Raw genomic sequence first — 27,936 nt, forward strand, 5'->3', positions numbered from 1 at the left:
AGGGAAGACCACCTTAAGGTTATCAGGTCTAACAGTGTGTTTCAAGTATTTAATTTAAGATTAAATGACACAGACCACGTACAGAGCGTGAAAAATGTTCTTTATTTCATAATTTGTCATAGATATCTAAATATATTATATTAAGTATAATACTACAAATAAAGTTATATACATGTAAAATTAAATATATAATATTAACAAATATAAATATTAATACAATAAACCGATTTACATCTTGATATAGCTGGGTTGCTATCTGGATTGTTTTGATAAGAAATGGCACACTCCTTGGGAGTATTGGCTTGTGTATTGGTACATCCTGGAGTAGAGTCAGTGGCGATCTTAGGATTCTGCTGACATATGAGATGGACGTACTAGAAATAAACGAATATGCAGTCTCCTGCTGGCATACAAGGTGGCAACAGAAAATGGTCAGGACCTGAGAATCCTACTCACTTATCACGCAGGTGCTGGTCAGACACGCAGAACTGAATGCCATTCTTATGACCCCCTGGACACTTGGTGTCTACTTTTGTCTCATTTGGTGGTTACACCAATGATGCTTATGTGCTTCAAGTCTTCTATTGGCACAAGGAAGGGATGGAGAGATGCCCCAAGTCTCCCAGCAAGTTCTGTACCAGTCGCCGTCCATCGTTGACCTCCAGCCAGAGGGTTTGTGTGCGGACTTGAATTGTCTCACATTGATGCCTGTGAAGTGGCCGCTGTGAAGGAAGGAGTCAGATTCCAAGTTACATTATAATTGATTTAATCATGGACACCATTGAATGCTCATCGGAAATAACTACTCATCCATCCTGTCAACCAGCCCCCAACACTCATTGAAGCATTATACCCCTCCAAGTCTTTGGCTAATTACAGACAATGAGTTTTTTCAAGCCATCAACCCATGTCAAACACCTGTCTCATCTAAACCATCTGCTCATCATTGGCTTGACTAAGACATCGACGTGTGCCAAACCAATTACTCTTTAAAACACACATACCCCGTCCCAGAACATCGATTCATGCAAATTAAAGTGGCTTTTCCAAAGCAAGCATGTTGCTACAATCCAGCAAATTGTCCCAAACCTGTACCTCCTCTATGCTTCCGACTCCCGCAATGCATAAACATTGCAAATTTCAAACACTTCCTGTTGCAAAGTCATCGTGTGCACTGGGAACCCCCCAACTTTTTGCTGACTGGTACTGGTGGTTACTGACTCTGACTGACCCTGGGCTCTGGCTAACCAGGCCCAGGGCCAGTGCTATGCTGAAGACACACGTGGAATACAGTGAAAACATCTACATACACTAGGGTGCACTAAGGGTTAAGGTATCCGTGTGATTGGCGTGACCTCCCCTATAAGGCCCTATTACATATAGGGCAGGGGAATTGAAAATAACCTTAAGTCCCTAGTATAGAATATGGCAGGGCAGTTTAGAGGCCAGCAGCCTTTTCTGCACCTGCATGTGTGCACTGCAGAAGCCTGAGGTCAGTTTAGAATCAGCCCTGCGTTGCTGCACTGCTTTTAAAATGCAAATTGTGCACAAACTCGACTTTGTTGTTTAGGGCACTTAAAATGGATAAATTAAAATGTATGGTGTGTAACCCCAGGGTCTCCCCCAGGTGTCCCAGGGGTTGGGGGGGGAGGGGGAGGTACTTAAAAGGAGAATCCTTATAAAAAGGTTTTTATATGCCCTGGGGTTAGTGAAATTGCACATTTCACTCCCCACATTGTAGAAAAGTGCTTCGCAAAATCGACTTTTGAACTAGGAGCACTGTGAAGTGAGGATCTGCAATATTTTGATATATTCACCACCCCGAAAGTATTTCCCAGGGGTTCCAGGGGTGGGGAGGGGGAGGTCCTGTAGGTATAAACCTGTTTATAAGCCCTGGTATTGGAGAAATTGGCCAGTTCATTTTTCCATTGCAGATCCCCAGCCCATAGGTTAACATTGGAACAGGTTATGAGTTAATAACTTGAGAAAGAAAAGCCATAAAACTATGATTAACGGACTCAGTAGAATGGTAATTTTAAATCGAACAATATAGTATTGTTGAATTTATTCTAAAATGTACAGTCAGGCAGTGAAAAGACTTTCTTGTCTGTAAGACAAACTTCAGTCCTTTATTGCTCTGCCTTGATTGGTCAGATATAAGTGGGTGAGCCTGGCTGCTTTGAAGAGGTGATAAATGATCCCTGGGGTTAGAAAGCCTCTCGAGGAGGAGAGGTTGCTGGGCCCAGGGTAGGGATACTACATAATACTCTTCAAGAGAAGGGTGAGAAACGCTAAAGACATCAGTTTCATTTACAACTCTCTACTTTGAACCAAAGGCATATGCTAGGCTTAAGAAAGGAATGAGCAGACGCAAGGGGGAGAGACTATGGAGATTAGCTATCCTAGGGGTGCGTTTAGCCAGCTCTTCTCTCTCTGCTGAAAAGTCTGACATATTGAATTTTGGCAGAATAGTGGTTTCTGGGTTAACATTTTGCCACACTTTGAAGGAAGTGGTCATTGGGGTGTTGCCCTGCACCTCATTGGACAGGAGTGCCCTTCTGCTTGACCCCAGAGAAAACGGAATAAGAGGGGCGGTGCCTCTCAGATCTGCTTTTGAAACCTGAGAGAAGCAGAAAGGCCCAGCTAAAGAGTCTGATGTGGATTGATCACGCTTTTTGCACCATCTGAAACTACAGCCCTGTGGATCAAACCTGCTTCAAAAGGACTACAGAGTGGACTCCCTGCAAGCTACAGGTTAACAGCGCTCACCTGGACATTACCACAAAGAAACCCTAGCCTGGAGTACTACCAGTGGATTTGTAAGGGTTTTGTCCAAGTGGATTGTGGGAATTGAAGTATCACACTCTCAAGGACCTTCTTGGAGATTCCAGACCCTTGGACTGTGTGTGGAACACTTTGGACCCGCAAGAAGAACTTCAGGAAGGAGTTCTAACTGGACCCAGCATGCTGGAGGAGGCTGCACAAGTCTGGTGAGAGATCCCCAGAAAAACTGCTAAAGGTGAATGTGTCCCTGTCAGAGGCAACAAAATGACTAAAAGGGGCACTGTTGGTTTCTAAGCACCAGAAAGTGACTAATCTTTAAAAATTCGTATCGCTGGTTGCCTACAGTGGATTTTGTTTGTTTTGTTGTGATTTAAGATTTAAAAAAATCCTATTTTTATAAATTGGTGTTGGATTTTTATTGTGTGTTGATCTTAAATATTAACTAAATTGGTGTTTTTAAATGCTTTACATACCTGGATTTGAAGTTAAGCCTGCCTGCTCGCAGCCAAGCTGCCAAGGGTTGAGCATAGGAATAATTTTTAAGACTTATGCTGAGCCCTATATAGTGTCAGGGGTATGATTGCAAGTGGTAAATTCATATCTGCCACCACTAATAATCCACTTTCCAACACTTCCCATGCATTAACAAATGCTTTCTGTTTTGTGAGGCATATTTTTCGTGCATTTAAACAACCATTGACAAAGTCAAGAGATCTTATTTTTACAACTAAAACATTTGCGCCTTTGAAACATGAGGATGTTTTTTAATGAATGGGTGTGTGAAGTTGGAGTGATCATTGGGGCATTGAGGTGTTATTACATTGGAGTGAGGAAAATACCACGATAAGACTTGATAGTGCAGTGTTAGTGGATGGTTGTCCACTGTCGGAGGTTAAGACTGGTTGTGTGGTGGTTGAGCAATTCTGAATAATGGACTTCAGTACTCTGGGGGTGGTGTGAGTGGGTTGTGATGCTCTGAAACCTATTGTGGGGGTGTAGTGCTGCTGGTCAGAGTGAATGTTTTGAAGATATTGGTGTAGATTACTGTTATGGTAGTGGAGTGGGAGATGTCACTATACTTCATGTAATTTATTGCATGACAAAAATATTGCATTCACTATACTGACTACCAGTGTATAGTTGAGGTAAATAGATGTGGAGGTAAGAAAATTGTTGACTACGATAGTGACATACAACCAGTTGTAATATCGTGGTGGTGGTAGGATGGTGGGGTGAACACTCTTGGAAAGGTAGTGCAGTACAGGTGTGCCCTAGACGGATGAGAGCTTGTGATGCTAGATGGGTTAGTAATGCTGCTCTGTGAAGTGGTAGTGTGGTCAAAGAAGAGAGGAAGCGGGATTGTTGCAGGGCAGTACTGTGAGGGTGCAGTGCTGGAAAAAGAAGTATGGTTGTTGGGTGGTGTTTAAAAGTAGTGTGATACTGTGAGGTATTTGTGTAATGATGAGGTTATAGCAGAGTAGTTGGCATGAGAGTGTAGCGGTGAGGGTGATTGTGTGTGATGTGGGATGGGATTCAGGGAGAAAGAGCCTTTATGGGGAGTCCGTAAGCAGTGCTTGTGGGTGGCAGTGAGTCGGCGTGGGCAGAAGCCAAGTGTTATTGTTGGATGTGAATTATGAGAAGAATCCAACATTTCCGGAATCTACATCTCTAGATGAGAACAGGCAAGTAATTTGCAAATAGCTGAATGATATGGTGGGACAGAGCGGTAGTCAGCGTTTGGAGGGTAGGGGTGGTATGAGGTGGAAGTGCTGCTGTGAAGGTAGACATGCAGTCATGTTGGGTGCCATTGGCGTGGCTGGAAGTGGTAGTGCGGTGACAGGAGTTAGATGTGCATTAATGGGACATGGTAAAGCAGTGGTGGGGGTGTAGCGGGATCCCTGTCCAGTGTGCTGGCTTTGTTGGTATCATGCACATGCGCTAACCACAGTTCGCCAAACGTTCTTCGCCTGAAACCAACATGACTGCTGCAATTGGCAGGGATATCTCCGTTTGCTGGATACACACAAATGACACGTTCAGCTCGACTAATCTGTTGCTCCCCAAGGCTGAGGAGCTGTAGGTCCACAGTTTTATGTGCTGTTTTTGTTTGCATAAAGTATGAGCCCTGTAGATAGTGCATCCGAACCAAGCAGATTACACGTAATCCTCCTTTTTAAGTATTTCTTTGTTTAGATTCATCATCTCACCTACCACTCGTAACTGTTCTTAGTCCTTGATTACAGAGAATCATTGGATGCTTGTAATTACAATTAATACAGTTCATTGAACCATGTCAACTATGTCTGAAAACAGGTCAGCCGCTATCACTAGCCCCTTTAACTCCTTTTGTAGATATTTAAGAATCAACAAATTGGCGTTAAACCCACAAGCCAAGTACCCTAATGCATTTACTCCACTCGACCCTGGTTGCTAAACGTTTTTATTTTGGTAAAATGACTGCATACTTAAGTAAGAGACTGTTTCTCAGTCCACCCACGAGGGCTGACATGAGATGTACTATTGATAAAGTCCGTCCACTTTTCAAAGGTGATCGTCACAGGTGGCTACAGTGCTAAGAAGTTGTCCCAGGACACCTTCGGCTAATGCAGCTGTTTAAGCCAGTGATTCCCTACTATGGAAACATGTTGGTTTGTGTTTTTTTAATGATGGGTGCAGGCTCCAAAGTCTAAGCATGCAAATTGCTTTTGACTAATAAGCCTGCGCTGGCTGCAGAGATTGCACGTAACATAGGGCCACTTAGCAGGTGTGTGAGTAACTGCTCCCCACCCCTATCATTCCTTCAGAAGGGCATTAAGAAGAGGCAGTCATACATGCTACAAAAAACAAGGTACCTTATTAGCAAGACAAGTCAGGCAACTATTGCTTAAGTAAATGAATAGACTACTAAAATTAGACTCAAATAACAACTTTGAGCATTTAATGTCCATGCATTCATCTGTGGATTGATTGCTTGTCTGCACATGGAAAGTAAACAAACAAAGCGGTCAGATCCAGGTGACTGATAGTTGGCTCGCAAAGGATCCAGGCTTGTAATGGTGTAGAAGTTCAAACGAAGAGTCACTGACAAAGTAAGTGCATTTGCCTCTGAACTAAGTAGAGGAGCCATGAGCTCAATCTACAATCAATTTTAGTCACCTATGCAAGTGAAGCAAAAAAAGTTGTCAACGTTTGACATTGGTGGACCACTTACGCCAGCCCAGTCAGTTAAAACTCAAAGATAAAACATGCTGTGGTGTGCAGGCCACACATTTGAATCGAAGCCTGACTCAGGCCAGATTTAGATCTTGGCAGATGGGTTACTCCATCACAGCGGGGACGGATATTCCGTCCGCCAGAATATAAATTCCATTAAATCAGGCCATTAGTCTGCTGTCCGTCTGAGATTGGTAAACTGAATATGATTACATAAGGTAACAATAACACCTGTTACTTACAGAGATATGGTGGGAGAGTCGCCTGAAGTATTATACAAAAGAGGCTATTTCTTCAAAGTACATATTCTTACCTTCATCTTCCTAAAAGCTGCCAGCAGATTGTCTAGGTAGATGTTCGATACGACCAGCTCATTCCTTATTTTATTGAGGCGAGGGTATGGAAGCAAAGCTTGCTCTACATGCTGGAAGCAGACTTTATATTGACACAGGCGATGCACAACTGTATCCTAAGACATTAGAGAGAGAAAAAAAGCAAGCAAGAGATCAGCAGTCATACAAAGAGCCAGATACAATACATGAAAGAGGAAAATGCTTCATCTTCAAGCACTCATATCGTCCTCGACATCCCAGACTGTGCCCCAATCTCGCCTTGTTTCGCTTTTGTTTCTGCTGCCATTTTGTTGTTTGCTTGCCTCCCACCATGTCCCTCCACCCCGCTCCCAGCTGCTCCTCCCTCCCACAGAGAGTAAAGGAACGTCCTGCCTGCCTTATCGCTGTGACCGCCCTGACTCGTGCAGAAGCGGTCGCTCCCCACGCTCCCTGGTATCGTAGCATTCTGTGCATTGCTCACATTGCCTACATATTGACTTGTGCCAGATTTATTTCGTAGCGCTATACCGCATTGACTGCATATTGACTTGTGCAAGATTTATTTCGTAGCGCTATACCGCATTGACTGCATATTGACTTGTGCCAGATTTATATTGTAGCGCTATATTGCATTGACTGCATATTAACTTGTGCCAGTTTTATATCGTAGCGCTAGATTGCACTGCTTGTTTAACAATTTTTGCCTGATTGTGCCGGTGCCTCTGCCCATATTATTGAGACTTCCAAGACTGTGCCCCAATCTCGCCTTGTTTTGCTTTTGTTTCTGCTGCCATTTTGTTTGCCTCCCAGCCCGTCCCTCCACCCCGCTTCCGCCTCCCAGCTGCTCCTCCCTCGCTCCACCCCCCTCCACTATCTACATATGTCAGAGCAACAGACGCGCAGCGGACGCGCCCCATGCGCGCCGAAGGCGCGCCAAAGGTAAGCCCGTCTGTGCCTGGACCGCGCCCAGCACCAGACCCCCTGACCCCTGCTAAAAACCCACTCCACCCGCATAACGTACGACGCCGCAACCCTCTCAGCACTTAACCTCGACCGACTCCAAACTGCTACCAAGCCGCCCCAGGACACACCCATGGACCCTTCACCTGCACTCCTGCAAGTTTGACTGCATCAGGACCCACACCAAATCCACAAACTCCAAACAGAACTCCGACAACAACCACCTGAAGTGCATCTTGCTCAACACCCGCTCGGTCCACAGACACGCCATTGAACTTTGGAACATACTCGACACCACATCGCCGGACGTCGCCTTTCTTACAGAAACCTGAATGAACGCCTCATCAGCGCCCGACATCGCCATCGCCAATCTGGACGGCTACAAGATCATCCGAAAAGACCGCATCACGACCAGTTCCGACGATAACCTCGCAGCCTCGGAACACCTTCACTTCCAGATCCACACTGACCCCAAGACCACACTCAGAGGCACCCTCATCTACAGGCCACCAGGACCCCGCACACATTTCAGCGAAGACATCACTAACTTCATCAGCCCACACGCCCTCCTCTCCGAGGACTACATTCTACTGGGAGACCTCAACTTCCACCTGGAAAAGAACAGCGACAGCAACACCACCACCCTTCTGGACAACCTCGCCAATCTCGGACTCAAACAACTTGTTGACACCCCCACCCACTATGCCGGGCACACGCTCGACCCAATCTTCACCTCTGGCAAGCACATCTCCTTCAATCACACCACAGCTCTCCATTGGACGGACCACAGCTGCGTTCACTTCAACTACAAAAAGACTACGACCTACAACCACCCACAACCAATTCCCCGCAGAAACTGGAACAAAATCACCACCGACCAGCTCTTCACATCGCTCCACCAAAACCCTCCTGCCAATTCATCGGAGCCAAATCAAGCAGCCACCAACCTCACACAATGGATCACCCACATCGCTGACGAATTAGCACCCTTGAAAAACAATCAAATCAAGCAAGGTAGCAAAAAAAAAAAACAGGTTCAATGATGACCTTAAGAAATCCAAGAAGATCTGTCGCACCCTCGAGAAGCCTGGCGAAAAAACCCAACCACTGACAACCTAGCCACCCTCAAAAACGCCACCCGAAAACACCACCAACTGATCCGATCCATCAAGAAATCTGCATTCAAGGATCGACTCAACAACAACGCCCACAACAGCAAGGAACTATTCAACATCGTCAAAGAGTTTACCAACCCCACTGCCGGCACCAACGACATCACTCCCTCCCAAGACCTCTGCGACTCTCTAGCCTCGTTCTTCCACAACAAAATCGCTGACATACATAACAGCTTTGGAGACCAGTCCACCCCACCCACCTCCGAACTAAAACCCTCCTCCAACAACCTTTGCGCCTGGAACCCAATCACCACTGAAGACACCATCCGCCTGATGAACACCATCCACTCAGGATCGCCAACCGACCCATGCCCCCACCACATTTTCAACAAAGCAGGCTGCATTATCGCACCCCATCTCCGAGACGTCATCAACTGCTCCCTCAACTCCGCTACCTTCCCGGAAAGCTGGAAACATGCCGAACTCAGCGCCCTCCTGAAGAAACCCACAGCAGACCCCACTGAACTTAAGAACTACCGCCCCATTTCGCTCCTCCCATTCCCTGCAAAAGTCATCGAAAAAGCCGTCAACAATGAGCTCGCCGCCTTCCTCGAATCCAACAAAGCCCTCGACCCTTCACAGTCCGGCTTCAGAGCCAAACACAGCACCGAGACCGCCCTCATCGCAGCAACTGACGACATTCGACCTCTACTGGACAACAGAGAAACAGCTGCCCTCATCTTCCTTGACCTCTCCGCAGCCTTCGACACATAGCACCCTTATACAACGCCTCAGCAACTTCGGAATACAAGGAAAAGCACTGGACTGGATCATCTCGTTCCTCGCCGGAAGAACACAGAGAGTCCGCCTCCCCCCTTTTAGATCAGAGGCCACGAAGTCATCTGCGGCGTACCACAAGGATCATCACTGAGTCCCACCCTCTTCAACGTATACATGAGTCCCCTCGCATCCATCGCGCGCCAACACAACCTCAACATCATCTCTTACGCAGACGACACCCAGTTGATCCTCTCCCTCACCAAAGACCCAAACACCGCCAAAACCAACCTACACGAAGGGATGAAAGAAGTTGCCGAATGGATGAAGAACAGCCGTTTAAAACTGAACTCGGACAAAACGGAAGTCCTCATCCTAGGATCATCCCCCTCCGCCTGGGACGACTCATGGTGGCCACCGGCCCTGGGAACCGCACCCATACCGACGGACCACGCACGTAACCTGGGCTTCATCCTGGACTCCTCCCTCTCGATGACCAGACAAGTCAACGCCGTCTCATCATCTTGCTTCAACATCCTACGTATGCTCAAAAAAATCTTCCGTTGGATCCCCATAGAAACAAGAAAGACGGTCACCCATGCACTGGTCACAAGCCGACTGGACTACGGAAACACCCTTTACGCCGGAACCACAGCCAAACTACAGAAAAAACTCCAACGCATCCAAAACGCCTCGGCCAGATTCATCCTAGACATCCCCCGCTAAGCTCACATTTCCGATCACCTGAAAGACCTCCACTGGCTCTCCGTCAACAAGAGAATAACGTTCCGCCTCCTCACCCACGCACACAAAGCCCTCTACGACCTAGGACCTGAATTCCTCAACACGCGCCTGGCCTTTTACACCCCCACCCGCCAACTACGATCGTCCAATCAAGCCCTCGCCGCAATTCCACGCATCCAAAGATCCACCATGGGGGGAAGATCCTTCTCCTACTTAGCGGCCAAACCTGGAATTCTCTCCCCACCCACCTCCGCCTTACACAGAACCACCTCTCCTTCAGAAAACAACTAAAAACTTGGATATTCGATAAGTAAAGTACCCCCTCCCTCAAGCGCCTTGAGACCCTCTGGGTGAGTAGTGCGCTATACAAATTTTTAAACTTGAACTTGAACTTGAGCCCAGGTGGCTTTTTGTTCCATCGAATGAGCGATTTTCATTTGCCACTTCTCTATCCTCAACCATGGATAACCTTGCTGCTGGACAGGTTCTACAGCAAATGACGGCTGAGCAGCTAACTGCTGCACCACCAACAAAAACGTTCACTTAAAAGAAGGCAGCTGGAGCTGCATGCTCATTCTCCCATGGTAGCACAAACCCTTGCTCCAGCGACGCTGCGGTCCGACTGCTCTTTTTTCCAGAGTATTTCTCTGATGGAAATTGGTTTAAGTTAGGCAATACCTCGCAAAAGATCCTCCACCATTCCTCGTTTTGCTTTGAATCGTCGTTTATAATATAGGAGCTGCTCATTTGCATTGAAATGATACCAACCCCACGTCCTGACATGAACAGCGAGTTTTACAATGACGAACAGGCAGATCTTAGCACATGAGTAACATGAAGACGTCTCTATTCAGATCATTTCATTCAGAGCACTAATGCAAATTCGCAGGTGTTTTATGGAACCTGCATGTCTATTGTAGCCCCAGAATTGTTATATTGTGTGAGGGTGGGCTATTAACTTAGTGCAATGTTTTAAAGTGGTCAAACGCATTAGAAAACGCTCTTCTGTTGACTATAAGGGTTCCCAAATCAATTTACAATTAATGTCTCTGAAAGATGCAAAACAAAGTAACAGCTGTATCATGGCTGACAGTTACTCATTATGTATTAAATCTTCTCTATCCACCAGCCATTTCTTCTTTGTTTTTTAATGTTGTGTAACATTTTGTAAATTAGTTAAAGTATTAGGTTCACTGAATATCTAGGAATAGAGGGTATCTGTTAAAAAACATAATGGACACGATTCTGCACAGAGCTCCAAGCCACTGTCGCCTTATCGCGACTATCTTCAGGGTAGCTGCATCCACTCTCTGGGTAAGCAGGGATACCTGATGAACGGGTACTGTAGTTCAGATTGGGCGAAGGACACAAAGAGAAAGGTGAGACTCTCGCCTCCAACTCACCAGCTGTGTGCTCCAGTCAACTGAGTTAGTCTCTTCTGGGACACAGACACCCGTTTCACTCCCGGGAATTGCTTCATTCTAAAATCAGAAGTTGGGAAAGAAGAATCAGGGATCTGCCGTCTAAGTTTATCGTGTACAGAGACGGTGAGGGTGAAGAGGGGAAGGCTAGTGCATGAGGTGGAATGCACATGGCAGAGTGAGAGAGGGAGAGAAGCGAACAACAGGACAGACTTTGAAAGGAAAGGGATCCACAAGGCATTGTGAGGAGACCAGTCTGTAAATGACACATATCAAATCGCGAGAGTGGCCAAAGCAGTTTGAAGAAGGCTTCTTAACAGCAGATCTAAGAAGGTAGGATCTAGGAAGACAATGGGGTTTGGGTGGAACTTGGGGTTGAGAGGGAGTGGGGCGCTACTGGCGAAAAAGAATGAGAAGTAAAGATAGTGCAACAGAGAATGAAAAGGAAGGACACCAAAGGGCAAGGTGTGAAAGGGTAGAAACCAGCAAGGCAGTGTGAGGAGCAATGTGTGTAAGAAGAACAGCATCTGAAGACATGGTACCAATGAAAGAAGCCCACAGGGTAGAGTCCCGGAGCCTGATACGGGAGTGAAGAATTCACACCAAACAGTCTGCCAAAAGGAATGGCCCAAAAAGGCAGCATATCAGAGAACATGACCCACCAAGACATTTAGAAAAGGAAAAATGCAAAAAGAGAATAGGAGAGAAATGGTCCCCAGAGGCCTGTTGTGCAAGGAATAATGACCCTATGATAGAAGCTAAAGAACAAGGATTCGAAAGGGCAGGCTGGAAGAGGAAATGGCCAGCAATACAGAGTATGGAAAGATCGACTTTAAAAAAATATATATTTAGAGAGTTTAAGTAGTGCGAACATAACCCGAGGGTATCAGACCCATATACAAATGATCAGGGACAAAAGAGTGGAAGACAAGTAGGTCAGAACAACAACAGGAGTATGCAAGATACTTTAGTGCACAAGAGGACTGCTTTATCGCAACACTGCAAATACAATATACATGAGCATATAAAAGCGATAACAAATAAGGGTGTTAAAAACAACCATATGTTACAAAACATAACAGGATGTATCCGTGCCTGTCGGGTGGGATGTCGGTAAAAGAAGGAATAGCAAGTTTGAGAAGGAAGCATCATACCATAGCATGTTCCCACAGGCGCAGTAGGTACATTTCAAGTTCAGAAAAAGTATTCGTAAGGAGTCCTTTCACTTCTTTTTGTAAAGACACCGTTGAGGGATTCAGTCTGGTTTCTGGAGGCAAGGAGGTCCAGATTCTCTGGGCAATAGCAGAGAAGGCTCGGTTATAGGTTTTCTTTCTTTAGAATGTTTGTGGTTTAAGCAGCAAGATGCTGAACTCCTTGAAGATCTGAAACCAGCCAAGAGTTCCAGTTTTTGGGCGAGGTACAAAGGAGTATTAAGGGGAAGGGCTTTGTGGTTCAAACAAGCAATTTTAAGATTTATCTTAGCCTCAAATGGAAGTCAGTTTAGGGATTTCAGCTCTGGAGTGATGTGGTTATTTCTTTTGGATCCTGAGATGAGCCTTGCCACCAAATTCAGACTTGTAGTTAGGTAGACCACAAAGAGTTGCACTACCATACTCCAACCTCGAAATGACTAACGCTTGAACATTAGACTTGAAGTCATCCGGGGGAAGGAAGGGTTTTATCTTTCTTAGGATGCTCATTTGGAAGTTTTCTCCTTTGGAGGCTGAACTGATGTGCTCCTGCATGTTCAAGTCAAGAATTATTCCAAGAGATCTAGTTCAATGGTATGTGGTATACAGTTGAGAAACGTTAGGTGTTCCATATATTCAACAATAATGGGAGCTTGTTTAGGTAGCGAGATAAGGAGGAATTCTGTTTTGATGGAGTTTAGCTTGAGATGGTTGGAAGTCAGCCAGTGTTGGGTTTTGAGTAGGGTTGATTTAAGTGACTTGATATCTTCAGGGGAGGAGATTTTCAGGTACAGTTGAGCGTCGTCCGCTAACATGTAATGGAGAATGTTGGGTGATTTAAGTATTTCCGTTAAAGGCTCCATGAACAGGTTGAAGAGTATGGGTGAGAGCGTGCAGACCCCTCTGGAACCTTAAGTGTGATCGGAGTAGAATTGAAGAGGGATTGTTTGACTTTTATTCTTTGTGTTGTGAAGGAACAAGGCAAATCAGTTTAGCACCGATCCTTATAGACCCATCCTGTTTTCCAGTAAGTCAAGGAGGTTGAGCGCATCAGAAGCTGGCGAGAGGTCAAGGAGGATTCCACGGCAAGCTTTGTTCCAATCCAACATTTTTCGAGAGTCATCCGCTATGTGACGGAGGGCTGTTTCAGTACTATGGCCCTATTGAAAGCTAGATTGGAATTCATCTAGAAGCTGGAATTGATCAATGTGGCTACATAGTTGGACATGGACACATTTCTCTTGGAGCTTCGACAGAGTTGGAATGTTAGTGAGCAGTTGTTAAAATGCAAGGATTGTTAGTAGGAGAAGCCTCAAAGAATGGTGTGCCAGTGGGAAGGAGCTCACTGAGTAGAGTGCAGGAGGGAAGCCTCCACGTGTTTGGGTGAAGATGGAAAGCCCTCAGCCTGGTAGAGTGTAGTAGGCAGGGCACTTACATGGGAGGTTTGAAGGGAGGTCACACCCATTAAAGATGGGGACCGGGAAGACATTTTCTTAGGTAGATGTGAGATATATGCTTCCCAAATGGCAGGTTGGAGACAAGATGTTGCCCTCTGAGGCTGTGAATAGGTCCCCTAGGGCCGTCTCCGATATATATATATATGCTTACTTGGATCAAGGGAGAATACAAGAGTGATTGCTTCCACTGGCAACTGAGCTTGAGCGAAAGGAATGGCAGTACAGGTGAGGGAGTGAAGTCCTCCACAGCGAACAGTCAGAGCAAGGAGTATGAGTAACTCTGAGGAATCAAGGGTGTCTTCAGCTTGCAAATGAGAATTGAAGCTGATGGATTAAATACCTGATGACAAGAGGTTAGTACAGAGTAAGATCAGTAGTGGGACCAGCATTGACTCTTGTGCAGAGGCTGGAGGAAGGTAGAGAGCCTTTCTATAGAGCAGTAAAGGAGGAAACCCAGGCCATTGAAGTACACTTACCTCCAAGAGAAAGAGAGAAGTGTAGAGTCATTATCATATAGAAAACGAAGTAATACAAAAGTGCCAAGTCAACACGTGTCATGGATTGGTGTATGACATTTGAAAAGGGCAATGGATATGTCAAAAATGTGACATGCAAGAATGCACAATTCATTCCATAATCAAGAAGATGCAAGATAGACCAGAATGTGAAGTCTAAATAACAAAAGGACAATGGCAGCAGCTTTAAGAAAAGAGGGAAAATATCAGAAGACGGGTTCAAGAGACTGTTTGAGGAAAAGAGACTTAGTGGGTTTTACTTAAGATAGAAAAAGTCTACATAAAGAAGCAAAGACCGGCAGGGGCTAAAGGAAATAATGTCCGAGTACAGTAGATGCCAGGAGATGCCAGTACAGGTAGGAGTGGTGGGGCGGGTTGGAGGGTGGGGCTCCACAGATGAGGAGGAAAAATACAATAATTAATTGTCGAATTCCCCACCACTCTTACCTGTACGGGCTGCTCCTAGTAGATGCAAAAGAGCTACTATGGAGAGATGCATGAATGAGATCAATTAAGGTAGTAACCTAGTGTGAAAATGAAAATCCTGCCGTAGTGTAGCTGTAACTGCTGCAGCCATCCTTTTTTGCTTAATGCTAACCAATGCTGCCAGGTTGTGTCAGTTACATCGTTGACATGCAAAGCCACACTCTCATGGCTGGTACTGTAGGCAAGGAATGTTTGCATAGCTTGCTCGGCTCCTGAAGTCTACATTCCTGTATCAGTTTGAATGTTTTTTTAATACTTCCTTGTGACTTCAGATCCTGCACGTGTGTTACTATCTTGGCCTTGGTCTCGTCATCATTAGAGCCCTAGGATCACGGGGTGCTAGGACATCCGCTTATTGCCAGAGTTGGTGTTTCACAGTTAACTCTTTCTTTTCTTAATAAACACTTGAAGACTTACATTGGAGTATGAACAGATTTTCTTTAACAATAGGTGATAATGTTTTGTGATGAACGATTGGAGGGGCCTGGGGAACAGAACAAGCAGTCTGGGTAGTGTAAAAAGCACAATAAGATTTAAAAGACACAACTCAATGCAGGTGCTTTTCTAAACTAGTTTAATCAAATTAAACAAAAGTCCCTGAGGTTGTAGGGATAGGTGAGGTGCAAGTACATCTTGTGTAGGGCGATGGCAGCTAAAACAACAACAACATGCTCTGCTCAGCGTTCTTCTTTGTGGCAGAACAGTCTCCTAAAACAATCTCGCAGATCGATGCACATACCTGGAATAAGATCTGAAGTTCATGCAGGCTGCTTTTCAGGTGCTGGGAGCTCTTCCGGGCCAGGTTTGTCTCTTCATAACATATAGGTCGTGGTGTCCGTGGCAAACAGATGGTCATTGTCCAGAGAGAGGTGAAAATTTGGCATAGAAACGAGATATCTCTACATCCTGTGAAAAAAGTGGGGAAAAGGAAGCCACTCAAATCAGTGCTCAAATAGCTAGGATTTTCTAGACCTGATATTTTTGCTAGTTGTCAGCTAACACACAGCTCTTGTGTCATGCATTTATTAAACTGTTTTAAACAACAAATACCAACACGTATGCTATTGCTGCATAAGTGGTGAAATGCTGTTTATGGGAAAATGAAGAAAGACCACAGAGGCAGTGCTGGAACGAAGGTTTGTTAGGAAGGCAGTTTATGCAGTATCCATGTTTAACTTTGGATATGTTTCAAATGTGTTTCTTTATGGTGTACTTGTGTTTACGTTAGATGAGAAGAGACTGGAGTGCGATTGGATTGTGGAGTCGAAGCTTACTGAGCTGAGAATAGAGGAGATACTTGCACTCATAACTAGCTGACAAGGAAAGCTGAACTCTAAGTCGAGGCCTCTTTGTTTCTTAAAGTATTATAGGTACCCTTCTGATTCTGTCAGAAGAGGGCGGCTTTGCATTCTGCCTGTCAATGCATAGATGCTTAGTTGAGGGGAGTGAAAAAATTCTGCTCTGCCGGTGGAGTTTACAGAGTTTTGCCCACTCTGCGCAACACGAGTAGTGCGGAGTTCCTGCAAAACTCCACCAAAGGCCACTTGGCAGCATTTATTCTTGAGCGCGACTCACCTACCTTAAGTTGGCGAGTGCGAGCGAAAATTTGCATCCCATAGTGCAGTTTTTAGGGTCCTAGAACACCTCCCAGTGAGATTTCCCAAGCGGGCACTTGCAGCAGGTCGAGACCATCCGTTTTGTGAAAATGTTATTTTGGAAGCAAAGAATCATCATTCTTGCTTTCAAGCTTTTGCAAATATTTGCATATAATCAGAGTGCATTCTGGGAGCATTAAACATAGCCTCATATTACTAAACTTTGAAAACGTGTGTTCAAATTTATACTGAAACCACCGTCAGTACTGCAGCCCAAGCTTACAACATTTACTTTGAGTGCTCACCCTAATAATAAAGACTATGTATTAATAAATCATAAATGCAAGTTTGATAGCTTTAACATTTGGACACACATATTACCTTAACTGTAGACAATGCCCTTCCCTGATCCAAAATGTTGTACTGTAAACTGGCAGCCAAAGTGTTTGTGCTGCAGGGTGTTGGACCAACTTGTCCTAAGGACAAAATACACATGAAAACGTGTTGGCCTTGACCCTAAACAATATGTCCTGGGTGTCGGGCTACAGGAATTCCACATCCCTATCACACAGCAGTACTAAATAGTACACATTTTCAAAGGTGATCCAGTTACAGGGCTGAATATCCATACAGAATCAGAGAGCTTTACAACAAGAAGGATATAAGGGTTACAGTGGGTTACATTACAGGTAATTAAACTCTAACAATTACTTTAGTGGATATGTGCAGTAGTAACCACAAGAAACAGCTACAGCCATTTCAGAGGAAATACACAGTTGCTGCATCAATTTAGTTGGTTCGGTCAACTAACGAAGGCAGGTCAGATCGCCTTGTAGCGAGTACATAAGTCTGGTCAAAGGTGAATTAACCAAGATGTCTGTCAAAAAAGAGGAGCTTGTGGTCTTTTTGAAGGTTACTAGGCAGGTGGTTAGATGGAGGCAAAGGGTTCCAGATTCCAGTGTCACTCCCAGAGAAAGACTGATTTGTGTATCATTCTCGACTGAAGGTGGGATTGGGCATTTCTGGAACCCCTATTTGCCCTGGAGATTTTCAGTTTTTTATTTAAATAGGATGGTGAGGAGGAGTGCAGCGCTCTGTGGGTAATGCAAGCAATTTTTAATTGAGCCCGTGCTTCTATGGGGAGCCAGTGGAGGATTAGCAGGGCTGGAGAAATGTGGTCAGATCTCAAGAGACCTAAAACGAAGCATGCTGCAGCATGCAGAGTTGCTCTCAGTGGGCCTAGGTGAAGATTGAGTAAAGATAGGCAATTCCATAGTATAATTTAGAGAGAATGAGCGACAGCACCACTATTTTGAGGTCTTGTCCCAGAATCAATTGTCTGATGCCCCAAAGCAGCCGACGTTAGAGTTGTGCGCTTTTGGCCATGGCTGCGATGTGTCTGTAAAGATTGAGATGATTATCATGGGTGATGCCGAGTGATCTGGCACTCTGCTCAATGGCATGACACCCATCTAGGGCAGGAAGGTTAGCCATCCATTCTTCTACTGGTGTTTTTGCTGTCAAAGGTGAGATCAAAATTAATTCTGTTTTAGTTTGGTTGAGTTTTGGTGGTTGGACATTGACTTTTGAATCTTTAAGAGAGTTTTCCAAAGTAGGTAATATCTTTCGGGGAAGAGATTTTCAAGTATGATTTTAGTGCCTTGCATGGTAGAGTCTCAACCATTTCAAGGGAGTCATTGATAGGCAGTAAAGTATTGATGTCTCTTAAATCCACAAAGTTGTTGCAACGGCCCACTGATGACTTAGGAGCCGAAGTGGTGGAGGGATTAGTAGTCTTTGCAGTGACCTCGAACAGGCGCTTCAGTCTACTCTTTGCTGAATCAAGAGGGCTCTGATATTAGAGGAGGATTTGATCTTTGTAAAGTGTTCTTGCTTTGCGTAGCTAAGTCACAATTCAATTTCAATTTATTTATTTATTTTGTTTTGGAACTCCTACGGCGGTCTACAAAAATACGCCAACAATTAAAAGGACAAACATTACATACAATACAAAATTCCTTCCTTAAACATTGCTATAAAATTATATCAGACATACTGAGATATGTGCAAATAATGCTATAATACATAAAACAATCACATAACCGACCGATAAAAATTCCTGTCAAACATACCAAGAAATGTGCATATAGTGCTATGAATACATGAAACAATCAGCCAACCTCAGGTGAGATGGTGCATTTCTTTCGTTCTCGCATTTTCTGATCAGCTCTCTTCCTTCATAAAGCTCTTTAGAGAACCAGAGCCTAGAGGATTTAGGTCTGGATAATTAGCATGTCAGGGGTGCACATTTGTCGATAAGGGATTCCATACAGGAGTTTTACTCCTCGGTGGCGTCGTTACTGTCCATGTGAGGAATAATCGAAATTAGAGTGGGAAGGACTATTACGGCCATGGCTTCTGCGTCAAGGTTGAATGTGTCCCTGAACCATATTTTGTCTTTCAACGTCGTTAGGTTGGGGGAGTTGGATATTATCTGATCCAGAATGGTGTCTTTATCATGTGTGGGTTTATGGCAGTGTTGTTGGAGATCATTGGCAATGAGGAAGAATGTAAAAGTACCTTTGTGTCCCCGTTGGTGTCTGTTAATGCCCTCTTTTTTTCTCTTATGTAACTTGTACATGTAAATGTTCAGTATTTGTAAAGCGCAAATAATTACTCGAAGGCGACAAGGCGCTGGGGGTCTTCGGAAAGACTGAGCAAGCTATTTCCCAGAGGCGCATGGTGCGGTGCTGATCGGCGCCAAGAATCCGACCGTGAGCCCCCAGGTTCCGGAGTCAGTTGCCCTGGCCGCTGCGCCACACCTCTTCCCTTGGGCAAAGATATAAGTATAGGCTAGGCACAGGTGCAGATCCCTAATGAATATTCCCAAGACTGGCTAGTAGGTCAGTTTAATTTTATTTTGGCCCAACAAGTCTTAGTTGGCAAAGGTTACCATTAGCAGCAACAATTTTCCTTTGCTTGCATGTAGGCAGTCTCTGTGTCCGTGCAGGTACAGTACTGTGCTTGCTGTTCAGTAAAACTTGTGAGCCCTGTGATTTGGTTCCCGGGTGGGAGACCACGGACAGCAGTTCAGCCCTGCTCAGGATTACTGTCCACCTGTGCGGCTCTTGGCCAACACAGGTGGACAACCTGTAGGAGCGGATGGGCGTGTCTCGGTGTTTCAAAATTACACTGGGACAAGTTCAACATACCTCTGTGGGGCCCAGCTTTTTAGCAGGGGGACAGCGTCCACCCTGTGAAAAGAGTGGGTGGACGCCGTCCACCAGCGTGTACCCGCGACTCATGCCCTGCCATGATGTACAGAGACGAGCTGCCGCCCGGTAAAGTCTGAAAGGGTTTGTGGCTGGACCTAACCTAATGAAGATATTTCACCGAAAACAGTCCATGAAATATGACCTGTGGGTGGGAACCTGTCCGTTTCGTATATCAGGTATCTGTACAGTTGTCTCGGCTCAACTCTGAAAGTAGTATTTTACTGTTCGGAGAATGGGACGGGTATTGGGCTAGCGATGGATAATCGTGGTTCTTTTTGGGGGGAGGGGGTCAGCAGAGACCGTGAGAGCAAGAAGGGCCGGGGAATGACACGGAAGCGCAGGTCGGGCGGGGGTGGTCAGAGGGGGATAAGGAACAGCTGGAGAGGCTGACAGCGCACACTGGGGTGGAGAGAGGCTGAGGCTGGGACGAGACGAGAAGCAGAGAGAGGAGAGGAGAGGGAGGCAAGGGGGGTGATGCGAGAAGAGAGGGGCGGGTGGACGAAGGAGGAAGAGGCCGCCGTCCTGGGGGAGCAGCGTCTTCTGGGGACGGTGAACCGCACAGACCAAGAACGGAGAAGAGGCGCAGGCGCAAGCGAGAGTAGGGGAAGGATGGAGAGCCTGGAAGGACTGCTGGTGGGAGAGAGGGCAGACAGACAGGTGGCGGGACGCTCCCTCCCCTGGCCTCACTTACCCCCCCGCCTGTGCCTGGAGTGCCTGTCCTCGCCTCCTGTACACGTGCCTCCTCCCTGCCCTGTCCTGGCACCGCTGCCCCGCCATCCCCAGCCGCTAAGGAGTTCCCTCTGTCCTATTTCCAGAAGCAGGTGTGCGCAGATTCCTCCGAGGACACAATGTGGATCGGAATTCCCCTAATCAGCAAGGCAAATGATGCCAGGCAGTCGCACGTCAGCCCCGGGGCGCCGGGTGATGCTGGCATTGTGTAACCGGGAGGTGTCATCCCGGGCCGGCAGCAGGTAATAGGCTATTGTGGCGGCCTCCTACGCAGGGCCAGCCTGCCTTTAATCGTACCCCTGGGTGAAGGAAATCCGCAGCCGTTGGCCCCCGTGTGCCACAGGGAATCAACGAGCAGGGACCGTGTGCGCGCAGCAAGCAGGGACCGTGTGTGCGCAGCAAGCAGGGACCGTGTGTGCGCAGCAAGCAGGGACCGTGTGTGCGCAGGGCTTTAAGTGGGATGAAAAAACTGGGGGTCTTTCAAAGAGGCGTGATCAGTGTAATTAGGGGCATGGCTTTAAATCACTTACGCAAAAAATCTGTGCTTAGCATATTTTGCTGTTTCTGTCATTGCATCCAGATATTTGATATAAGTAACATCAAACCTACATTAAGAAAGGGATATTGGCTTTGTCAAAGGTTATTACTTGCAGAAGATAAATAAGCTGCAACTATGACTTGTATCATATAATATTGACAAAGCTTCCAATTAAATCCCTGGTGACACAGTGTTGCTGCTCCTGAGTTTCAGAAAGAGAAGGGAAATCTAGAAAGAAAATGACTCTTAAAGGATTTCCCTTCCCCCACAACGCTCCCCTGGCATGACGTCACGGTGTAACTTCTCTACTACTAAGAAGTTAGCAGTGTGAGCAGAACACATCCATGTGCCTGCTGTCTCGAAACAGGTCTCTATCAGGCTTTGTTTTGAGCCATGGCACTTTTTTTCCAGACTGCAGTGACAGCAAACAACTGTCAGTGACAGCAAACAGCTGTCACTGCAGTCTGGTTAAAAAACGGACTGCCTGTGTCAGGGCTCAAAACGGAGCCCGACAGAGACCCGTTTCGAGGCCCCCTGAAAAAAACTGTCGGTGCTCAGACCCCTTGAGACTCGGCCCACTTAAAGCCCACAGTACCCACAAGCAGACGTCGTGTGTGCACAGCGAGCAGAGACCGTGTGTGCGCAGCGCACAGAGACCGTGTGTGCGCAGCGACCCTGTGTGCGCAGCGAGAAGAGGCTGTGTGTGCGCAGCGCGCAGAGACCGTGTGCGCGCAGCGAGCGGAGGCCGTGTGTGCGCAGCGCGCAGACACGTGTGTGCGCAGCGCGCAGACACGTGTGTGCGCAGCGAACAGATATCGTTTGTGCGCATCCAGTACGGAGTGGAGGTATGCACCGCTGTCCCCACAGGTGCAGAAAGTGCATTGGTGTGTGCTTGCGGACAGCCGTGCAGCCGTCTCTTAGGCCAGCTTGCAATATTTGCGGAATTCGCCTCTGTCGATTCCTGGGTTTTCAGGCAGCTGCCCCAGGCGTGCTGGCAGCCTGGCACAGGTGGGTGCCACGCTTGTGCCACCTTTCTGCACACGGGGTGTCCCCTACCATCCTAAGGTTGGCAGCCCTTCCTCTGGGACTGGACCCGATGTGCCGTGGACGTTGGGCAGAACTCGTAAACGTGCAGTATTTGTCGACAGTTATTTCTGTGGGACTGACATTCTGTGCATCGCCTTAATACTCCTTTCTGAATCGTTAGCTTTTGGTATTACTCCTTTTTTTGTACAGGTCAGGACATTATTTGCTTATGCAACCAACTTCGTGTAATAGTTGCAAGTAACTTTGGCGCTATAGAGGCGCTGTTAAAATAATAAGATAACTACGTTTTAATCCCGCTTGCAAAGCGCTGCTGGTTAAACAGCAGGACTGGGTGGTGTCCCATGGGGCTCACGCCCATCTGATGGCAAAGCCATTCATCTCTGGGCCTATGTGGCGGGGGTCGCTTGGAGAAAGAGTGCGAACAGGTAGAAAGGACACAGGAAAGACCCACAGCAGCAAGAACAAGCAATGCGATAGGTTTCTCAAGTGTGAGAGTTTGAGCTACTGGCATTGTAAATGACAATGTCTTTTATTTGTGTTTTAAACACCTGAATAATAACACGCATTGCCATTTACAATACCACAAGCTCAAAGTCTCTCAAATGCTTGACCTATTATTGTTTTCAAACCCCATGCTGCGCTTTCACGTTATTAGAGGCCACGCCCCTTCCGGAGGGCCGCAGCCGCTGTTAGAGTGGGGCTACACTGCAATCCATCCTCCAGAGGTGGGAACAGCGGCCATCAGTGAAATACCTCTGAACCACCCCGGTCAAAGCTTACACTAGAGAGCTGATGAAGTATTCTTGAGAGTCTTAGGATGACAAGTGTGTCATCCCGTGCACTGTGGGGTGGGGGGGGGGGGGGGGGGGGCATTGCACCCGTGACGTCAGCGCCGAGACCCACGCGTGAGTGCGCGCTCTGCAAATATACACGTCTCAGGACATCCCTGTGGCCGTCACACGGATACATACTGCCTAGTTATTTGTGCCTAAGATAATATGTCCATCCCAAGAGGAAAATATTTTAGGAACATGTCACCGATCTCGGTTTTCATCACGCACAAAAATATATTTATTAAATTATACCAATGAGCATAAAATACAAATGAACACTAACACATCTTTGTAAAGCCTTTCTGTTAACATTATTCATATTCTTAAAACCACTACCAATTTCCAAATAATTAAGCCTCACTCTCCGATGCCATTAACCATAACTTGCTAGGCAAATCCAAGGCTTTGTTGACATCATGTTTGGGACTGCCGCCTTCCTCGGGACCCCCGTGCGCTGGCATCTGTATGACATGCCAGTCACACGCAGTGAGCAGCTTCCCTCGGCCAAGCTTTGGCGAACATGCCAAGGAGCCATCACATCCTTCAGGTTGATAAACAGTATTGACTTGGAAAGTCGAGTTTTGAATGTCAGGAAGTGTGGCGCCTTGCTATGTGTGCTGTAGGTATGAGGGATTCCCCTATAACTCCTTTATGTGTGTGGGTAGAACCCCCACAAATTTCAGAAGAGGAATTAAATAACTACAATTTTCGACTAATGCTACAATTTTCGACTAAAGAAATTGAATTAGGGATAATTGGTCTTTCCAGTAACAAAGCCCCGGGCCCCGATGGTCTTCCACCTGACCTATTCAAGTCTAACATCACCTTATGGGCTCCCATTCTTACATCTGTCATCAATGCCGGGGTCGAAGTGGGGGCTCCTAAATCATGGGGAGCATCTACCATCGTCCCTGTCTACAAAAAGGGGGACAGAACAAAAGCGGCCTGCTATAGACCAATCTCCCTGATAAACTCTGTTGCGAAGGTAGTGGGTGGGATTCTACTAAAGAGGCTGAATGCTTGGGCTAAACATCACAACATAATGACCCCAGCACAATATGGATTCAGACCAGGTCATGCAACTACCACACAGTGCCTGAATCTGTATCTAATTAGTGGTAAATACACTCAAGCAAGAGAAGGCACAGTGTATATGGCCTTTATGGACCTTTCCTCTGCTTTCGACTGCGTCGATAGGAGCAAACTATGGGAAGTCCTACAAAAAATGGGCGTAGAAAATAACTTGATCAACTTTCTGGCCGACCTACACAACGACACCCGAGCAAATGTGCGTTTTACAAGAGACATGAAAGTAACGAGAGATTTTAAAATTAACAGAGGAGTCAGGCAGGGCTGTATATTAGCACCTTTTCTTTTTAACTTATATATTAATGGACTTGAAGATCACCTGGTAAAAACAGACACTGATTACCCTCGAATTGGTAAAACAGGCGTACCGGTCCTGTTGTATGCGGACGACGCTGTTCTTTTATCCAGAACCGCACTCGGACTCCAAAAATTACTGGACTCTTTTTTTCAATTTATGTCCTCACGTGGCCTAAATATTAACAATTCCAAATCTTTTGTTATGACGGTTGGTTTAACTCCTAAAAAACAATACCCCTTCTCAGTCAATGGAGAAAACATACCACTAACAAAAACATTTTCGTATTTGGGTGTACTTTTCGATCATAAACTTTCCTGGGGCCCTGCCATAACTAAAAAGAAAGGGGAAATACTGAGGGCCAATTCTGGTATAATGGATTTCGCTCGCAAATTGGGAAACACTCCAGTGTCTGCTGTATTGAAGCTTTATCAGGCAAAAAGTGTAGCGGTGGCATGTTATGGAAGTGAACTGTGGGGGTTCTTACCTACAGATACCCTAGTAGCTCTCGAAAATAACTTTTTGAAACAGGTCATGAGCTTACCAAAGAGTACCGCAAATTTTTCCATACATGAGGAACTGGGTATTCCTTATCTAGCCGACAAAATTGCTGCAAACCCTTTGCTCTGCTGGTTAAGCTGTTGGCGAAATACAGCGATTCCACTGACTCACAACATCCTAGCTGAAGCCCTTACTTGGGAAGGTCAACTCAAGTTACCCTGGATGAAATACATCCGTAATTGCTGTAAAGATCTGGGTAGATTGGACCTCTATTTAACACCCCAGAATACCACCAAGCAAGATGTCAACTTTGTAAAAAATACTTTTTACATGAAGCGACAACTCTCCAGGGAAGAAATTGAGTCAAAACTGGAACCACGTACTAACAAAGACTTGTGTGTTCTCTGAACCTTATTTATCGTGGAATATATCCAGATATGAACGCTTCCTGCTAAGCAGATTTCGTTTTGATCTTTATCATCTGCTTTTAGCTGTACCAAGTGGAGCCCATAGAGGCCAAGTGCTGCCAGCTTGCGGCTGCGACAATAAGTCTCCGCAAGACCTGGCTCACTTTTTATTCCTCTGTTCTTATTATTCTAGTCCACGTAACATGTTTTTAAAACCGTTGCTTAAAAAGATGAATTTTACACAAATTAATCCCGCACTTTTATACCTTCAAATGTTGCATGAAGACAGTACTTTTTTTATCTGTAAATTTTTAAAAACAGCTCTGAAGTATAGATTAAGTATGGAAGGATGACTCCAAACTGAATTATGTTACTGATACAACTCCGTCTTGATTAAGTATATGCACATAGGACCTCTGTATTATGACTTTTTAATAATCGCTCAATACTTTCTTCCCATAAGACAAATGGAAGATAAACTTTTTCTCGTTTTATGTACGAATTGTATATTACTGTATTGTGTGCTTTTATGACTGCTTTTCTGTCAGTCGAATAAAGAACTTTTGATGAAAAAAAAAAAAAAAAAAAAAAAACTGAAGGATTCCTAACCTACCTGATTGGACCTTTTATGATAACACTCCAGAGACATGAGACTTGACTAAACCCTGGTACGTGTGCCCAGGACTTCTGCTCTTACATTGATCAACAGGCTGTTTATGGAGACATTGGCTGTGTCGCTCTTTCTTCCTGCCATGGCTACTGCCGCTTCAGGTGTGTGTGTGTGTGCGTGGGGGTGTGTGAGCTGCGCCTTAGGACAGCTCCAGTCTGAACCCACAAGTGTCCTGTAGAAAAACTTCATCTTAAAACTGGTTGAATGTGGGCATACACGAATAGAACCCGCCGTGTTATTTCTACTTCCAAAGCAGGGATCGCACGTTTACAAGAAGCCGCTGTTTTATTCCTATGAAAAATAGAACGCAGACGATTTGTAATGTAAGGTATCCTCCTGACGCCCGGCTACATGTCAGGGGGGTCCAGTGGGAAATCGCTGCAAACGCCTGGCATTTGTGTGGGCACCAGCCAGAGTGTGCTGGTCTCACCCTGAATTCACTGAAGCAGTAAACTTCGAGACGTCTTCGCCAACCCCACAAGCAGTGGGCTCTGGCTGGTGCCAGGCGTTTGCCTCCCCAACCCATCAGGCAGCGGGCTCTGGCGAAGGCGTCTCGAAGTTTCCTGCCTCTGTGAATGCAGGGTGCAGGGAGAGACCAGCACACTGGCATCAGCATTCACACTGAAGTGTCACCCGTTACCGCACAATTCACAACGCAGCCTCCACCTTCGCTTCGCTTCACAGGTCCCTTTCCGATCCTTAGCAGTAACAAGACGTGCTATTAAAACCGGGCGCAGAGGCTGACGTCCTGACCCCGGGGCCCCGTCCTAACCCCAGGTGCCCCCTCAGACAGACTGTCCCCTGCCGCCCGCCGGACTGCAGCCTTTCACCCCCCCCCCCCCCCCGCACAAGCCTACACAGCCCTGGCACCTGCACCCAGGTGCGCCAGGAAGCCCTCTCGCTTCGCTGGAGCTCCCTCCCCTAGACCACATTTTGGGTTTGGCCGCCATGGACCCCTGGTCCGGACACCCGAGGCTCTCCACCTTGGAACAACCAGCGCCGCTTTAAAGCGCCTACAGCTGTGACTTACGCGGCACAAGCACTGGCATTCAATCCACCATTGAGTCAAATGTGCGTCAAGTTCTGTATTACATGGAATATGTGACCGTACAGGCAGGAATGTGTTAGTTACAGCAGAGCCTGGGGTATATTACCGCACAGGTACGCATTACCTCACCCCACGCACTGTATTACAGCACCTTAAAGCAGTCTGTTAACACACACTCGCTGCTATCTGCCACACTTGGAGGAGCGCGCAGCATCGATTACACAGAATATGTGACCGTACAGCCAGGAATGCGTTACAGCACAGCCTGGGTATATTACCGCTCAGGTGCATACACTACCTCACGCCACGCTGCATTACAGGACAAACACTCTGTGCTGTCTGTCGCTTCAGAGTTTTATTTATTTATTCCGTAGCCATCGACAGAAGGAAAGACCGGCCCTCCCTGAGGTCCTGCTGTCTCCTCTTCCTTAGACCCGGCCGGGGCCCCGGCGCAGCGCCCAGCTGCCTTCCCATTGGTCGCCAGTGATGATGTGCCTGCCTGGTGCTGTCCAGGCGCTGCTGGCGTGGGGGTATCGGGGCCCTGCCACTGAACCCCACACACGGAAGGACTTACCCAGTCTCATTCTCCTCCACGTGGCGAGTCTCTCTCTGGTCCAACGGGGGGCTCCTGCTCACTCTGCTTTTTTCCACCGCTCAAGTTTTTCTCCTTTTCCTTAGCTAGCTCCGTGCTGCATTTCTCTTATCGCTCTCGTTTCTCACCGCGGCCCTTTTGTCTTAGTAACTGTACTATGTGCACTCACTTTCTTCTTCTTCCTCTCTGTGTGGCCCTCTTATGTTCCCTGCTTTGCTGTCCCTCACTCCTGTCTTTCCACCGAGTGCAGAACTGATGTCTCCCTCTCACCTTTGGCTTTACTGCTGTCGTCGCTCTCTTTGCACCCTGGTGTAACTGAGCTG

At 46.4% G+C, this 27,936-nt stretch overlaps 1 protein-coding gene across 1 annotated transcript; it reads right to left on the reverse strand.

Annotated features, from left to right (window-relative positions):
- Positions 1-264: 264 nt before the first annotated feature.
- On the reverse strand, positions 265-27,829 carry LOC147736618 (uncharacterized). Its single transcript, XM_086953788.1, has 5 exons — positions 27,596-27,829; positions 15,734-15,900; positions 11,329-11,406; positions 6,311-6,466; positions 265-722 (listed from the first exon to the last, which is right to left on the reverse strand). Exons 1-5 carry the CDS (start codon positions 27,603-27,605, stop codon positions 582-584), a joined length of 552 nt encoding a protein of 183 aa, XP_086809914.1. The 5' UTR covers positions 27,606-27,829; the 3' UTR covers positions 265-581.
- Between the last annotated feature and the right edge of the window lie 107 nt (positions 27,830-27,936).

Source organism: Lissotriton vulgaris, chromosome 1_2 (assembly GCF_964263255.1).
Source record: "Lissotriton vulgaris chromosome 1_2, aLisVul1.2, whole genome shotgun sequence".
NCBI lineage: Eukaryota > Metazoa > Chordata > Amphibia > Caudata > Salamandridae > Lissotriton > Lissotriton vulgaris.